Source organism: Halichoerus grypus, chromosome 8 (genome assembly GCF_964656455.1).
Source record: "Halichoerus grypus chromosome 8, mHalGry1.hap1.1, whole genome shotgun sequence".
In the NCBI taxonomy this organism is placed as follows: Eukaryota; Metazoa; Chordata; class Mammalia; order Carnivora; family Phocidae; genus Halichoerus; species Halichoerus grypus.
The window spans coordinates 139,751,952-139,768,618 of record NC_135719.1 but is presented as its reverse complement, the minus strand read 5'-3'; the positions used below and the strand labels follow the sequence as shown (position 1 = coordinate 139,768,618).

The 16,667-nt window shown below is 40.4% G+C and overlaps 1 protein-coding gene across 4 annotated transcripts in view; it reads left to right on the top strand.

The window, feature by feature from the left end:
* The first annotated feature begins 1,607 nt into the window (after window positions 1-1,607).
* TC2N (tandem C2 domains, nuclear) overlaps window positions 1,608-16,667 on the top strand; it is a 41,860-nt gene continuing 26,800 nt past the window's right edge. For 2 of the 4 annotated variants that reach the window (XM_078054114.1, XM_078054113.1), the window contains exons 1-3: window positions 1,649-1,782; window positions 14,510-14,632; window positions 16,170-16,400. In XM_078054114.1, the coding sequence (XP_077910240.1) occupies window positions 14,566-14,632; window positions 16,170-16,400 (298 nt within the window). In that variant the 5' untranslated portion in view covers window positions 1,649-1,782; window positions 14,510-14,565. Of the gene's footprint in view, window positions 1,783-12,186; window positions 12,519-14,509; window positions 14,633-16,169; window positions 16,401-16,667 lie in introns of those variants that run through there. The other 2 variants (XM_036097508.2, XM_036097511.2) reach the window with 2 other exon arrangements.

Below are 16,667 nucleotides of genomic sequence, written 5' to 3'. Positions count from 1 at the left end.
ACATCATATACGTATATATACATATATGTGCACACACATGTTTTATATAATATATATTTAAGAGCTTTGGAGTCTGAAGTCCAGAATCAATCTTGACTCTATACTTGGGCAACCACTATTTGTTTGACTCAGTATTTTCAACTGTAAAACAAGGATAATAACAGTTACCTCATAATTGTGAGGGTTCAATGAGATGACTCATGTGAGAGCTTTGTGTAAACAGTACAGGACTTTGCAAACATTTGTCACAGAGAAATTATCGAAGGTGAATGTACGAGGGCTTTCAAGCAGTGTTTATCAAACTGTGTGCATCGAAACATTAATGGCCCAGGATGGCGACAGGCATTTCTTAAGAAGACAGTGTGTGGTGTGTAGGGGAAGCAAAACTTTACCACCACCCTTTTAGGGTTTCTGGCTGGGGCTGAGAATTAAATTGACATAGATTAAGAAGAGCAAAGCATACAGTGTTTTACATGCTGCACAGCAGCCCTTGTAGGAAAACGGAGATCAAAAGCAGTTAGAGCTGAACACTTACACACTAAGTTGGACAAAGGGTCGTAAATAGTGAAAAAGGGGCTTGAGCTGAGGCAGTTAATGGTGAAGTGACTAGGAAGGTTTGTGTGTATTGATTTCCTTTGTCCTCGACTCCCTGTCTCTGGCGATAAGAATGTTTCTTGTCTCCTGGTACAGGGACGACGTGTTTCGTTTGGGAGTTTCATCTTCTGTTTTCAGGAAGAAAAAGGAAGGTCAGAGCGATCTTGTATCTGCTGTTTCTCAAGTGCTTTTAACTTAAAAAAAAAAAAAAAAAAAACCGTTATGCCAAAGTGGCATATTTTGGCCTGCCACACTTCAGGTCAAATAAATTTGGGAACTACAGGATGATACCAAGTAAAACACAGTTCTTAGGTCTGTAAGTGTGTCGTGACCCTCAAGGAGAGTAATTTCAATTTATACCTCATCAGCCATTCAAAAGCTGAGCCATTCAACAGATCATCTAGGAAGTCACTCAACAACTTTCTAAGAACAGTGTTGAGATTCCCAGCACGGGAAGCATAAAAGGGCCATCCCACTCCTTGTCAGGGCGCTAGAGGGGATTCCAGCGTAATATGGGGGGCCAGGGCACTGTAGCAGATGCCTTTAGGATTCCTTCCAACATACCAATCGCTGGCAAGGTGGTAGTAGGTGTAAAGCCACAAAAGTGAAGAGAAGCAGGCTGATTCTTAGGTAACAAATACAAGGCAGCTTAGAAAAGGTTCTTCTGTTTCCAAGAAAAGGGTGCAGCCACCCCTCTGGCAAGAAAGACCGCTCCATCCTCCCTATACAAAGAAGTTCATCAGGCCAGTAACTTTCCTCCTATACCTCTCTTCGTTTTTAATCTCCCTTCTGACCTCTCAATGCACTCCCAACTCTGCCTGGCTCCGAGTTAGATCTTGCCAGAGGGCGCAGCCCAGAGCAGGGGCTGGGAGTGGCGAGACGGGAGAAGCCGAGGGCGCCAGCCCAGCGCGCTCAGGTAATCGGCGGGGCGGCCCCGCCCCGCCCCGCCCCGCCCCGCCCCGCCCCTCGGCGCGCACCTCCGGGGGGGCGGGGCGGACTCGGAGGGACCGGAGGCGGGGTCTCAGGGCGCGGCCGCGCGAGGTGACCGGGGGCCCGCCTCCCGCGGGAGGCCACGGCGGAGTGGCCGCTGCGGGGCAGGAGGTAACCGGCGCCGGCTCAGCGCGGCGTGGAGCGGGGGCGCCCGGGGAGCCGCACGTGGAGACCCCGCGCAGGGCGGCCGGGCGGCAGGTCTGTGGCGGGGAGGGGGCCGCGGGCTCAGGTGCGCCGTGGGGCCGCTGCCGGGCGCGCAGCGTGGCGCGGGCCTGGCGCCGCAGCTGTCTCGGGCCTCGGGGTCGGGCGCGCGGAGGGCGGGGGTGCGGTGCGAGAGCGGCCCCTGCCCCAGCAGAGGAGCTTCTCGCCCCCAGCCTCACCGGGCGTACTGTTCTGTATGGGTTTTCATCTCCTGTAACTCTTTAGAAATACCGTCTGGGTTGGGGGGCCCCGGGGACCGTTCCCGGGTCTCCTCAGCGACGCCTGCTCTCGGGAGCCCTGGGCAGGTTTGGGGCCCCTCGACGGCCGGGTTCACCGTGGGCGGGGCGGGGGGGGGGCCGTAACGTGGGGGGGGGGCGCGAGACCGGGCCCCCGCCCTGCCGGGGTCTGTTCAATTGGAGCCCCCGACCGCAGGGAGGGGAGACCCTAGTCCGGCGGGGCTCTGGGCAAAGATGGAGAGTCGGATAAGAACAGGTTCGCTGAGTATCTTTTATCTGTGATGTTCCTGAAACTTTTAGAAGCAGAGAAGGGGTGTGACAATGGTACTTCCCTATGGTTTTTGCAAAACACGAATTGTACACTCAGCTTGATTTTAGATTTGGCTTCTGTCTCTTCCAATTTTTTTTTTTTTTCTTCCTCCTCCTTTGCTGTCCCTTCCTTTAAATAAAGGGAAACGGCATGGCTGATTTGTGGGGTATATTGCACCCAGATAGACGTCCAGATATAGGCAAGATAGATGCCAAGCCAAAAACATGGATTCCTTTAGAATACTTAAAATACAGCATGTGAAAGGATTGCTTTGGTTTTTAGAATATTATTCTGATTCTTACTCCAGGTAAGCTTATAGTAGAATTTTTTTTTTTCCCTGATTAATATTGTAAAAAGTAGCCTGGAAGACATTGAGTTAACAACAACACTCCCTATTTACTGATTTAATATTTTGATATGTAACTTTATTGTGGTTAAAAACTGCTTCTTCTGGAAGGAAATGTTAATATTGCTTGCCCTTGAGAGCTGGAATTGCAGATTTACCTTTTATCTCTTGTATTTTGTAGTTTTTGTCAATGGCTGTGAGTTACCTTCATAACTGGAGGAAAAAGTCTTCTTAAAAATTTGTGTTTCTTTAAACCCTTCAAGAAAAATATTTCAAAAGTATCTCTTGTATTGGCTCCACTTGAATTATCATTGTATTCATGAATAAAGCTAACATATGGAGAGAGAGAGCACATGGGCGCTCTCTGTCTCAATGGATAAAATCTTTAAAAAAAGGAACCAGATTAATTCAGGTTGAGAGAAAAGGAGTAAGGTTCTTGTAGGACGGCTGGCAGACCTGTTTGGTTGGCAGATGTGTTAGTATTGGGATTTTCTGAAGTCAAGAGTTATAAATGTTAGAAGCATGGTGGGTTTGCGGTCATTAGTCCTGTGGGAGTGGAAGAAATCACTCAAGTAAATAGAGTGAGAAGAGAAGACCAAGGATGGGAAACACCAACATTTAAGTGATGTAGAGAGACAGCCGTGGAGAGTGAGGAGAAGTCAGGAAAGAAGGAGGAAAATCTAGTAGTTCATAGGAGCCTGGAGAGGAAAGAGTTTTAATCAGGAGAGAAATCTATTTCAAATGAGTCAGAGGGATCTGGAAAATAGGAGCTGGTTAAGGGTGTCCTGGCTTTGGTTAGGATAGGAGGTCATTGATCTCAGCAAACACAATATAAGCAAGATGATAAGGATGGAAGTCAAATATGAATGAATTTGAAGAGTAAATAGAGAATGAAGAAATAAAGATAAGGAGAGTAGAGTCCTTATTTTGAGAAACAAAGATTAGAAGAAGTGACAGGGTGGTAGAAGGGAGTTTATAGTCCCGTTTGGAAAGAACGTAAGGACAACAGAATAATACCTTTATGTTAAAGTGCATCTCACAGCGTTGTTCCTGTCTCATGGTTAAGTAGGAGAAGCTGAGAGCAAGTAGCTGAGCATATTGAATAGAACTACTATAAGAAAGGGCGCCTGGGTGGCTCAGTTGGTTAAGCGACTGCCTTCGGCTCAGGTCATGATCCTGGAGTCCCAGGATCGAGTCCCGCATCGGGCTCCCTGCTCGGCAGGGAGTCTGCTTCTCCCTCTGACCCTCCCCCGTCTCATGCTCTCTCTCTATCTCTATCTCATTCTCTCTCTCAAATAAATAAATAAAATTTAAAAAAAAAAAAAAAAGAACTACTATAAGAAAGATTTTCATCTTCCCCCATTCAAATTATGACCACTATCGTAGTGGTATTTTGGTCTGTTGGGTTCAGGTGTTATTAGTGGTAAAGTGACACTTTAACAAACTGTGTCAGATGGCATTTCACCTAAGTTCCAGTACTGTGATACTCCCCGCTTACCTTTAAGTCATGTGATTCTTTCTTGTCTATCTCCATGATTCTTCTCAATATCTTATGTAGAAATCAGATGTTTTGGTTAAATCAGAATTCATGAGGCATATGTCAGGGGCTTTGCTTCAGTTATTATTATGCATTCAAGGGAAAATGATCTTAGGTGAAAATTTCTTTATAAGGGGTTTTACTTCAATCATCATTGAAAGTTTATTTTTTTGTTGTTGCTTGTTCAGACACGTTTTATGTGTATTTACATTTGGAATATGAAAATAATAGCTAAAATGGAAAAGGCCAATAATCAAGTGTTGGCGAGGATATAAAGCAACTGGAACTCTTGTACTCTGCTGGTGGAAGTGTAAATTGGGAAATCATTTTGGAAAAATGTATCAACAACAGCAAATTGTATGCATAAACTATGTTCAAACTATACCTGACAAAATTCTAGAAAATGCAAACTAGCTGAAAGCAACAGAAAACAGATTAGTGGTTACTTGAGGATGAGGCAAGGGAAAGTTAGGAGGGATGGATTGGAAAGAAGGGTGAGGAAACTTTTGGGGTTGGTGGGTTATTCATTTTCTTGATTGTGAAGATGCTTTCACCAATGTATACATATGTTTGACTCATGAAATTGTACATTTTAAATACGTGCAATTTACTGGAAGTCAGTACTTAAATAAGGCTGTAAAAAAAGTAAACAAAATCGTGGAAGAAAACACACTATATTTTTTCTTTTCCTTTCTTTTCTTTTTTAAAGATTTTACTTATTTATTTATTTGAGAGAGAGAGCACGAGCAGGGGAATGGACAGAGGGAGAGGGAGAAGTGGAAGCAGATTCCCCACTGACCAGGGAGCCCAACATGGGGGCTTGATCCCAGGACCCTGAAATCATGACCTGAGTCAAAGGCAGGTGCTTAACTGGCGGAGCCACCCAGGCGCCCCTATTTTTTCTTCTAAATATTGTAGTTATCTCAGGGTGTTGGGATTATTGATAATTTTTATATTCTTCATATAGTTTTCAGTATTTTTCGTATTTGCTACCATGACCATACATTTCTTTAATTTTTAGATGAGAAATTATTTCATATGTACAAAATAGTACTTTTGACCCATCCACAGATTTAGAGAATACAAATAAAAGCCACTTATATCATGCTTTAGAGATAATACGTTGTCAGTATTTTCAAAGCCCTAATTGTATCTTTCTGCGTCTTTTTCTTTCTACACTCCTTGATTTTCTGTATAGTTTTACTACATAAGTATGTATTCATAAATAATGTAATGTTTAGTTTTGTCTATTCCATGACTTTTTTATACATTATATTTATGAGATTCATCGGTGTTGATGTGTTATAGTTCATTTACTTTTTATTGCTCTATATCATCCCATTGTATGACTTTACCACTGTTAATCCATCTCCCTGTTAATGGATATTTAGGGGTGTTTTCAGTTTTCTTTTTTTTAATTTAATTTTTACTTTTTGCCATTAAAAGCTGTTTTGTTATGGCTATTCCTTTTTCCTTTTTTTTTAAAGATTTTATCCATTGAGAGAGAGAGCGCCCACGAGTGGGGGGAGGGGCAGAGGGAGAAGCAGACTCCTGGCTGAGCGCAGAGCCCAACATGGGGCTCTATCCCAGGACCCCGAGATCACGACCCAAGCCAAAGGCAAATGCCCAACTGACTGAGCCACCCAGGCGCACCTGTTAGGGCCATTCTAATCCATGTGTCTTTGCCTAGGAGTAGAGTTGTGGGTCTTCAGTTCTGCTAGATAATACTGAATTGTTTTATAAAGTGGTTGTACCAGTTTATACTTTCACAGGCAGTGTGTTAAGTGTTCACTTTGTTCCCTTCCTCAACATTTGAGACATTTGTACACCATTTGTAGTTATCTGAATTGTTTCTTTTCAACAGTCTGGCAGGTAAGAATTGGTACTCCATTAGTGGTTTAACTTACATTTCCTTCATTACTGATGATGTCGAACCTTCCGTAATTCCTCTTCTATGAGATGTCTGTCTTTTGACTATTTTTTTTTTACTTTTATAAATTGATTTCCAGAAGTTGCATTTATTTATTTATGGTACTTATTCTTATCAATTATGCATATGGCAAATATCTTTTCCCCAGGCTTGTTTTGTCTTTTACTTTATGTGTTGTTTTTTTTGTTTATTTGTTTACTTTATGTGGTTTTTGATGGACACATTCTATAGTGTAGTTGAATGTGTCAACCTTTTCCTTTACGGTTTGTGATTTCAGCATCTTGTTTAACACATCTATCTCTTCCTTGAGGTTGTAGAGATATAGTCTGATATTTTCTTCTGAAAGCTTTAAAATACTACCTTTCATATTTATGTCTTTAATCCATGTGCAATTGATTTTTGTGTGGTGTGAGGTGGGGATCCAGTTTCATTTTTTTTCCATATGGGTAATCAGTTTTTCCCAGTATCATTTACTGAATATTCTGGTTTTCCTCCCTGTGATCTATAAGCATCATATGTCAAGCTTCCATATATGTGTGCATATGTTTCTGGACTAATCTTTCTTTGGTCTCTTTGTGTATCCTTGCCTGCAATCTTATTTACTTTAGTTGGGTAAAGAGACATGATACCTAAAAGAATGAGTCATCTACTCATAGTTCTTTTAAAACTAGACTCCCTTTCAAATTAATTTTTTTCTAAAGTAAACTTTTCCCTGGAATATATTTTTAATCTTAAGTATCTACCGTAATCAGCTGAGGTCACAAGTAACACTGAAACTACTTTATTTTTTTATTATTTATTTTTTGGGGGGGAGGGGCAGAGGGAGAGAGAGAGAGAATCTTAAGTAGGCTCCACTCCCAGCATGGAGCCCCACGTGGGGCTTGATCTCACAACCCTGAGATCATGACCTAAGCCGAAACTGAGAGTCCGATGCTTAACTGATTGAGTCACCTAGGTGTCCTATAATACTGAAGCTACTGTATCAGGCTGTCTTTTGTTTTTGCAAATCCTGTCTTAACTCCCTAGAGTTCATTTTAACTTGAGAAGTAAATATAGAATTTTCATGTTGGGAATATAGTTAAGATATTTGGAAAAACCTTCACACTGCAAATAGCTAAGAATGCACATTTAAGTCTTTTTTAAAAAGGTACTTAGGAATTAATATGCCAAAATCTAAAAGAAAGCTGAAAATCTGAGACTAAAGGAATCCATAAGTCTTATTTGCTCTGAGGGCATTTGCTAAACCGGGGCAACTTGGTTAGATTTGATTAAGAACTTGGTGAATTTGCAGGACTGGAGGCATAGTTAGAAGTCAGCCCTGGGCTTATTAAAATACAAGGCAAGCTAACAAAAGACTCTCTGCCTTTAATTCTGGGATTCCCAAAGGTGTGTGGTGTCAAGGACAAAAACTCACTCTACCTCTTTCAAAGATCTGTAAGGAAAGTTGCCTTGATGCCAAGTAAAACGGGAAGAAAACCTGTCCTTAGGAAATTGTAACCACCAGTCCATGGGTGGTGGTAGGAGCTAGTTCACATCACCTTGGTGGTCCAAAAACATTTCAAGGTCTAATTTTTTTAATATCTTATTTTTCTTTATGTATAATTCAAATACTATAAAATTCACCCTTTTAAAGTGTGCAGTTCAGTGGTTTTTCATATATTCACAAAGCTGTGCAACCATCATCGCTAATCCTAGAACATTTTTATTTACCCCAGAAAGAAACCCTGTACCCATTAGCAGTCACTGCTCATTTCTCCCTCTCCCCTCAGCCCCTGGCAGTCACTAATGTACTTTCTGTTTCTATGGATCTGCTTATTCTGGGCATTTCATATGAACGAAATGATACAATATGTGATCTTTTATGTCTTGCCTTTTTCACTTAGCATAATGTTTTCAAGGTCTATTTATGTTGTAACACAAATCAGTACTTCATTCCTTTTTTTTTTTTTTTTAAGATTTTATTTATTTGACAGAGAGAGAGACAGCGAGAGAGAGAACACAAGCAGGGGGAGTGGGAGAGGGAGAAGCAGGCTTCCAGGCAAGCAGGGAGCCTGATGCGGGGCTCGATCCCAGGACCCTGGGATCATGACCTGAGCCAAAGGCAGAGCCTTAACGACTGAGCCGCCCAGGCGCCCCTTCATTCCTTTTTAATGGCTGAATAAAATTCTCTTGTGTGGATATACCACATTTTGTTTTTCCATTTGTTAGTTGATGGACATTTGGGTCATATCTACTTTTTGGCTATTATAAATAATGCTGCCATGAACATTTGTGTACAAGTTTTTGTGTGGCTATATATTTTTCATTCTTGTAGGTATAAGAGACCTAGGGAGTGGAGTTCTTGGGTCATATGGTAATTCTGTGGTTAGGTTTTTGAGGAACTGCTGAGCCATTTTTCATTCTCACCAACAATCTGTGAGGGTTCCAGTTTGCCAACACTTGTTTTTGTCTATCTTTTTGATTATAGCCATCCTAAGTGTATGTGGATTGGTATCTCATTGTGGTTTTGATTTGCATTTCCCTAATAACTGATGGTGTTAAGCACCTTTTCATGCGTTTATTGGCCATTTATCTGTCTCTGGAGAAATATCTATGCACATCATTTGCCCATTTTTAAATTAGATTCTATGTCAAGGTATGAATTTAAAATGATGCCATAAGGGGCGCCTGTGTGGCTCAGTTGGTTAAGCGTCTGACTCTTGATTTCGGCTCAGGTCTTTTTTTTTTTTTAGATTTTATTTATTTGACAGAGAGAGATACAGCGAGAGAGGGAACACAAGCAGGGGGAGTGGGAGAGGGAGAAGCAGGCTTCCTGCTGAGCAGGGAGCCCGATGTGGGGCTCGATCCCAGGACCTTGGGATCATGACCTGAGCTGAAGGCAGACGCTTAATGACTGAGCCACCCAGGCGCCCCGTCGGCTCAGGTCTTGATCTTAGGGTCGTGAGTTCAAGCCCCATGTGGGACTCCATGCTGGGCATGGAACCTGCTTAAATAAAATGATACGGTAAACAAATGCAAATGTTCTCTGAGAGTATATTTTCATCTTTGGCTGTAAAGAGTTCTACAAGTAAAGTTTCAAGGTCACTGAATAATTTGTTAAAGATAACCAAGTGCACAGGAAATAAGACAACCTGAATAAGAATCAGCCAAAACAACAGATAGAAAAACTTACAAAAGCTTACATATTGGAATTACCTGTCATAGATTATTAAAATAAGTATGATGGTGGGGGGCGCGCCTGGGTGGCTCAGTCAGTTGAGCGTCCGACTCTTGATTTTGGCTCAGGTCATGATCTCAGGGTTGTGAGCTCCATGCTCAGTGGAGAGTCTGCTTGAAATTCTCTTTCCCTCTCTCTCTCTGCCCTTCTTCCCTCCCCCCAAATAAATAAATAAAGCTTAAAAAAATAAAATAACTATGATGGGCTATATTTAAGGAAATAAAAGACAAGTTCTTTTGTTCTAGCTGCTTTTGAGATTTCCTCTTTATCACTGGCTTTGAGCCATGTTATTATGATGTGTCTTGGCATGGTTTTCTTCATACTTCCTATGCTTAGTGTTTGTTGAGGTTCTTAGATCTGGGGTTGGTAGTTATCAGATTTGAAGAACTTTGGTATTATTTCTTCAAATATTTTTTCTTCCTCCCCCCATCTCTTTCATGGACTTCTATTATGTGTGTATTAGCCTGCTGGAAATTGTCCCGTGGGTCACAGATTGCTCTTTTGTCTTTATTCTTCTTTGCTCTTTGTTTCATTTTGGGTAATTTCTTTTATTTTTTATTTTTTTTAAAGATTTTCTTTATTTATTTGACAAAAGAGAGAGAGGGAGAGCACAAGTAGGCAGAGAGGCAAGCAGAGGGTGAGGGAGAAGCAGGTTCCTCGCAGAGCAGGGAGCCTGATGCGGGGCTCGATCCCAGAACCCTGGGATCATGACCTGAGCCGAAGGCAGACGCTTAACGACTGAGCCACCCAGGCACCCCTTGGGTAATTTCTTTTAACTGTACCTTCCAGTTCATTAATCTTTCCTTTTGCAATATCTAATCTGCTTTTAATCCCAGCCACTGTATTTTCCACCTCAGATATTGTAATTTTCATCTTTAGAAGTTGGGTCATTTTTTGTATCTTTTATGTCACGTCTTAACTTTTTGAACATATAGAGTTAGAATGGTTTTAATATCCTTAACTGTCTGTGTCATTTCTGGGTGGGACCCAGAATTGATTGATTTTTCTCATTATTTTTATTTTTATTTTTTTTGCATGTTTGGTAATTTTTTATTGGATGCCAGAATTTTACTTTTTGTGCTGGATATTATTTAGATTTTTATAACATTTGTTTGATTTGGGACATGGTTTTTTTGAAAATGGTTTGATCCTTTTTTTTTTTTTTTTTTAAAGATTCTATTTATTTGACAGAGAGAGACACAGCGAGAGAGGGAACACAAGCAGGGGGAGTGCAAGAGAGAGAAGCAGACTCCCCGCTGAGCAGGGAGCCCGATGCGGGGCTCGATCCCAGGACCCTGAGATCATGACCTGAGCTGAAGGCAGCCACTTAACCGACTGAGCCACCCAGGCGCCCTGGTTTGATCCTTTTGAGTCTTGCTTTTTAAATTTGTTAGGTGGAAAGCAGACTAGTGTTCAGGGCTATCTATTCCTCACCAAGGAAGCAAGACCCTTCTGAGTATTCTACCCAATATCCTGTGAATTGTGTGGTTTTCCCGGTTTGGTGGGTGGGGACAGGCATTATTACCAACCTTGGTGAGTGTTGGTATGCTTTTTGTAATCTTTTCTGGTGGTCTTTGCCCAGACTTGTAATTTGCTTGCACGCATGCTCTGATCAGTACTCTGCTGAATACTGGAGTGGGACCCTCTGCTGATGTCTGTGGTTCTCTCTTTGTGCACCTCTCTGCCCTCTACTAGTTGGCCATGCAAACTCTGTCTGCCTTATTCTTATTCACATAAACTTGTTTCCTTTGCTGCCTTCCTCCCCCATAGTCCCCAGTTCATTTTGGATGAGTCAAGGCCATCAACTTTGAGGACCTTTTCCCCAGAAGTAGTAATCATTTTTAACCATCCTCCCACGGCCCTCTCACGATGAATGTAAAGTATTTGCAGGCTGACTAGGGTCAGAAATGTGGTTTGATGAGTTTGTTGAGTTTTTATATGAGCTGGTTGTTCTACTTTGTTCCCTTCTCTATCAACTACATATTAGCTGAGTTCCTACTATATTCCCAGCATCATATAGGGTGCTGAGTGTGAAGTTGAAAGTGAGTATAATACTGTTTCTGAAAAGTTTATATTCTAGAAGGGGAGAGAGAACAAGTGTCACAAATGTCAAGAAAAATATAAAATTCTTTTTTTAAAGTTCACTAGATGTTTACAAATGAGAGAAATTAATATGGTCTGAGTGGTCAAGGAATACATTCTTTAAACTAGGGCTGAAAAGGGATTTTGAAAATGTATAAATTTTTAAAAAATATTTATTAGAGAGACAGAGCACAAGGTGGGGGAGGAACAGAGGGAGAGGGACAAGCAGACTCTGCTCTGAGTGCAGAGCCCGACATGGGGCTCAATCTCACAACCCTGAGATCACGACCTGAGCCGAAATCAAGAGTTGGATGCTCAACCATCTGAGCCACCCAGGCACTCTGAAAATGTATAAATTTTTAAAACAAACTAGTTACAAGATACAGTGGAAGAAAAGATGCCATTTATGAGAAGCATACACTTAACAGGAAAAGTTCTGCATTTATATGAAAAAAACTGTAAAAACTCCCAAAGATACAAACGCAGACTTAATGCTCTGGGTAGGCATACACAACATCTTAAGAATGCAGGTTTTTTCTAAAATCATTTATAAATACAACAGAGTCCCAATGAAAGTACCATTAGATTTTTCCTCCTGGGGCTAGACATATTATGAAATTTATTTGCAAGAACAGACAAGCAAGGATAGTTAGGAAAACCTTGAAATTGAAGAGCAGTAAGGATGGGAAGCTAGTCCTACATATGAAAGCATATTATTATAAGCTGTTACAATTTTTAAAATGTGGTACAGAAAAAGACCAATTGAAGAGAATAGAAAATACAGAAATAAGCCCAATTGTGTGTAGAAATTTAGTCTGTAATAAAGACAGCATTCTAAAATCATTGAAGAAAATATGGAATTTTAAATAAATGGTGATTTATTCGATACCAGAATAGCCAACTGGGAAAGGTAGGATTGGATCTACTTCTCATATTATACACCAGGCTGTTAGTATGGAAAGTAGTAACTTCATACGAAGTATTGGAAGAAACCATGAGTGAAGTCTTTTATGGCCTATGTATGGGGAAAACTTCCTTGTGACTCCAAATCCAGAAGCACAAAGGGAAAACATAGGTAAGTATAACTACATGTGTGTGTACCCAAGCACTCATATGTTCCTATATATATGTGTACAAATATTTATATATACACACATTCTCTCTCTCTCTCAGTAGAAAATACCATAAAAAGACAATGACAGACTGGAAGAATGCTTGCCACTTATATCATTGACAATGTTTTAATCTCTCAAATATATAAAAATACTCTAAAACGGAGGCAGAAAAGGACCAATAGCTTTATAAAAAGATGGGCAAGAGATAATGAACAGCAAGTTCATGGAAACAAATATAGATTAGCCTTATATGAAAACGTGCCCACCCTCACAGTGAAAGAGATGCAAATTAAAACAACACGAGATACCATTTCTTTCCCATCAGATGGGCAAAAGTCCAGCATTTTGACAAATAATTTGTTGGTGACTGTGTTTGGAAGCCGGAGCTAGTATATTACATTGAGAATATGCAGCTTATGACCTGCTGAAGGGGGAGGTGCAAGCCACCTACCGGGGCTGGCAGGTAGCTCCCTCATCATCTAAGTTCCCACTTTGGGGAAGTGGGAACCCCTGGGGTCGTTTTAATTGAAGGCGCAATTTCAGTACACCCACACAAAGGAAGTAAAGTCAGAAGATTTGTTACTTACAGATCCCAGAAACAGAAGTGGGGACGCAGAGATGAATTAAGATTCGCTATGAATTGGTAACTGTTTAGTCTGGATGATAGGGGTTTTCTTATACCATTTTATCATCTTCTGTGAACATTTGAAATTTCCCATGAAAAATGTACAGAGTGTAAGTATGCATAAATGAAGAGAGTGCATTTGGAAGTAAGTCAGTGAGGCCAAAGTGGGCAGTTGGATGTGAAGTTCTTAGACAATTTTATGTTCCTGATTAATTTACAGCAGACTCCCGGGGTGCCTGACTGCCTCAATCAGTAGAGCACGTGACCCTTGATCTTGGGGTTGTAAATTCAAGCCCCATGTTGGGTGTAGATATTACTTAAAAATAAAATCTTTAGGGCACCTGGGTGGCTCAGTTGGTTAAGCGTCTGCCTTCGGCCCAGGTCATGATCCTGGAGTCCCTGGATCGAGTCCCGCATCGGGCTCTCTGCTCAGCAGGGAGTCTGCTTCTCCCTCTGACCCTCCCCTCTCTAGTGCTCTATCTCTCTCATTTTCTCTCTCAAATAAATAAATAAAATCTTTAAAAAAGATAAAATCTTTAAAAAAAAATAAAGCGGACTCCCTTTATTTCCAGTTTACGTTATATGTGGTTTAGGTAGCTGGTATCTGTGTGTGTGTGTAATATAGTGTTTAAGATATATTTTTCTGTTAGTGTAATTCTAAATGTTAAACCAACTTATACAGTATGAAGTTGTTTATTGGCCCCATTATAGGACCTTTGGATTACCAAAAGAATGATTTGGAGGAAGTGAAATTTTTCTCACACTTTTTATGAGTGCCATATTTTCTTTTTTTTTTTTTTTTAAGATTTTATTTATTTATTTGACAGAGAGAGACACAGCGAGAGAGGGAACACAAGCAGGGGGAGTGGGAGAGGGAGAAGCAGGCCTCCCGCGGAGCAGGGAGCCCGATGCGGGGCTCGATCCCAGGACCCCGGGATCATGACTTGAGCCGAAGGCAGACGCTTAACGACTGAGCCACCCAGGCGCCCCGAGTGCCATATTTTCTAGGAGATTTTGCTTGGGCATTGATTTGGGTGTACCTTGCAAAAAAGAAAATTGAGGGTGGAATTTTTCTTTTTTTTCCAGATTTAACATTGGGATTGTTCAGTTAGTGATTTTTGAGTATGTCATTTTAATAACTTATAAGGTAATTTTGTATAACTACATCATACAGAATTACATATAAGATGAAAAACCTAGCTTCCTCTAAATACTTTTGCTTTGTATTCCTCATTCATCTTAGAAAGACAGATAATACAATTTATTTAGTGATACCTAATGGCATTAAGCATGATCATGTTAACTTGTTTTCTATTCTACAAACAGATTAATATTAAAATTGGAAGTTTGGATCAATTGCTGAATATTGGAAATTGGATGTAATGGCAGCAGAATTTATAAAGAGTTGCTGTAGAGGATGTTTCTATGGTGGAACAGAAGAGCACAATTGTGAGTTTGGCTTCTTTTGACTTCAACAAACATGTATTTAATGTCTTTTTTATTTGTGGCATTTTTTTTTTTTTTTAAAGATTTTATTTATTTGACAGACACAGTGAGAGAGGGAACACAAGCAGGGAGAGTGGGAGAGGGAGAAGCAGGCTTCCCACCAAGCAGGGAGCCCGATGCGGGGCTCGATCCCAGGACCCTGAGATCATGACCTGAGCCGAAGGCAGACGCTTAACGACTGAGCCACCCAGGCGCCCCTGTGGCATTTTTTAATACAAAGATAATGAGACGTATTTCCTAACTTCATGGGGGAGACAGAAACATAAATATGAGGCACACTAGGTAAGTATTAAAGTACCCTGGAGCATGGTGGGAGAGAGAGAAATTCAACATTCAACCCCAGAGACACCCTGGGACATCACCACCAAGAGAATGGCATTTGGTATAGGAGTCTAGAATGGATTTCAGCAGCTGGGTCGGAAGAAGGAAGGAAGAAAAGGTGAAAACTGGACCTGAGTATGATAGGTGGATAAAATTGTACAGGCAAAGGCAGGGAGAGAAAAGTGTTGGGTGTGTTTGGGGACAATATACTCTGGCAAATGTTTTCATTTGAATAAAGACAATTTCTAGTTTATGAACAGTACATTAAAAAATGCCTTTTCACAAATGAAAGACTAATGGAGAAGAGACCCATTATTTCATCAAGACCCCATATTTATAAAGGACTCCTGGAGAGTTCCCTTTCAATTGCATGGTCTCCTCATCTCTTCAGAGTTACGATTGGAACTTTATTTTTCTCTGGCTTTTTCTTGTATTCCTTCATCTAGAGCATAGCTTTCTAGTATATTTGAGTACGAAGGCTTCTTTTTGCATTAAAACATTTCATAAATTCCTACACAGTAGTTGTTGTACTTTCATTTCTAAAGTCAACAGACAATACTAATTGTACATAAAGATGAACTCTGGGTGTCCCTTACCTCCCCATCCTAAGTCACCAGCTTAGGAATCATATAGCATTTGAGATAGGGATGAAATGGGTCAAAGAAGCTAGCACAGGGAGAGTTGCTATTATATTAGGGTAAAAATACATTTTATTTTGTGATTGGGTGAAGGTTTTTGTAGACTTTGAGACCTTCAGCTTCTTTTCAGAATTCTTTTATATATTTAAGACTGATGTTAACCACCAGTACTGACAACAAGAATTGCTTTATTGACAGTATTTTACTCGAAAGCATCGTGGAATTAAGTACAAAATAAACTTGTTTTCCATCTGTGAACTCTTTTGTGGGAATGAGTTTCTTTAAAAACTGCTTTTACCATTATGATAAGCTAATATACTTTGGCAATAGTGTATTAATTTCTCAAATATTGCCTGGACAGAATTAATGTAGATTCCAGAAGTGCTTGGTAGGATCTACGAGTAGTAGTTTCTGTATCTGCAGTTTGATTACGTAAGTACCAAAGCATGCTAACTTTAGATTATTATATATAACTCTACATTCATATTTGTGATTTTTCTTTTCTCTTCTTTTACATGCAGTTTCCAGGGAGAGAGACATTAAAGCAGTCTCCGAGAGTCAGAATACACCTGTCTGTGTCCCTCCTTTGACTGCTGTTTCAGTAAAGCCTCAGGTTGGCTGTACTGAGGATTACTTACTTTCCAAATTACCATCTGATGGCAAAGAAGTACCATTTGTGGTGCCCAAGTTTAAGCTATCATATGTTCAGCCCAGGGTACAAGGAACTCCTTCACATCTGGAGGGACTTGAAGGTAAACAATGACACGGCAGGATTTAAGAATCAACACATAGCATTTAAATGCTATTGTTTCTGTGATTTTGCTCTTTTATATCTTGAAAGATATAAAATTATTTTATGTATAAATTTTTATTTTTTATGTTTTGCTTTTTCTGTAGAGGAACTTAATGTATAATATTTTTGAAAGGTCCCATTATGAAATCTGACCACAATCAACACATTTGTATGTAGATGTGGCCTTTTAAAAAAAATTTTTAAATCAATTAATTAACATAGAGTG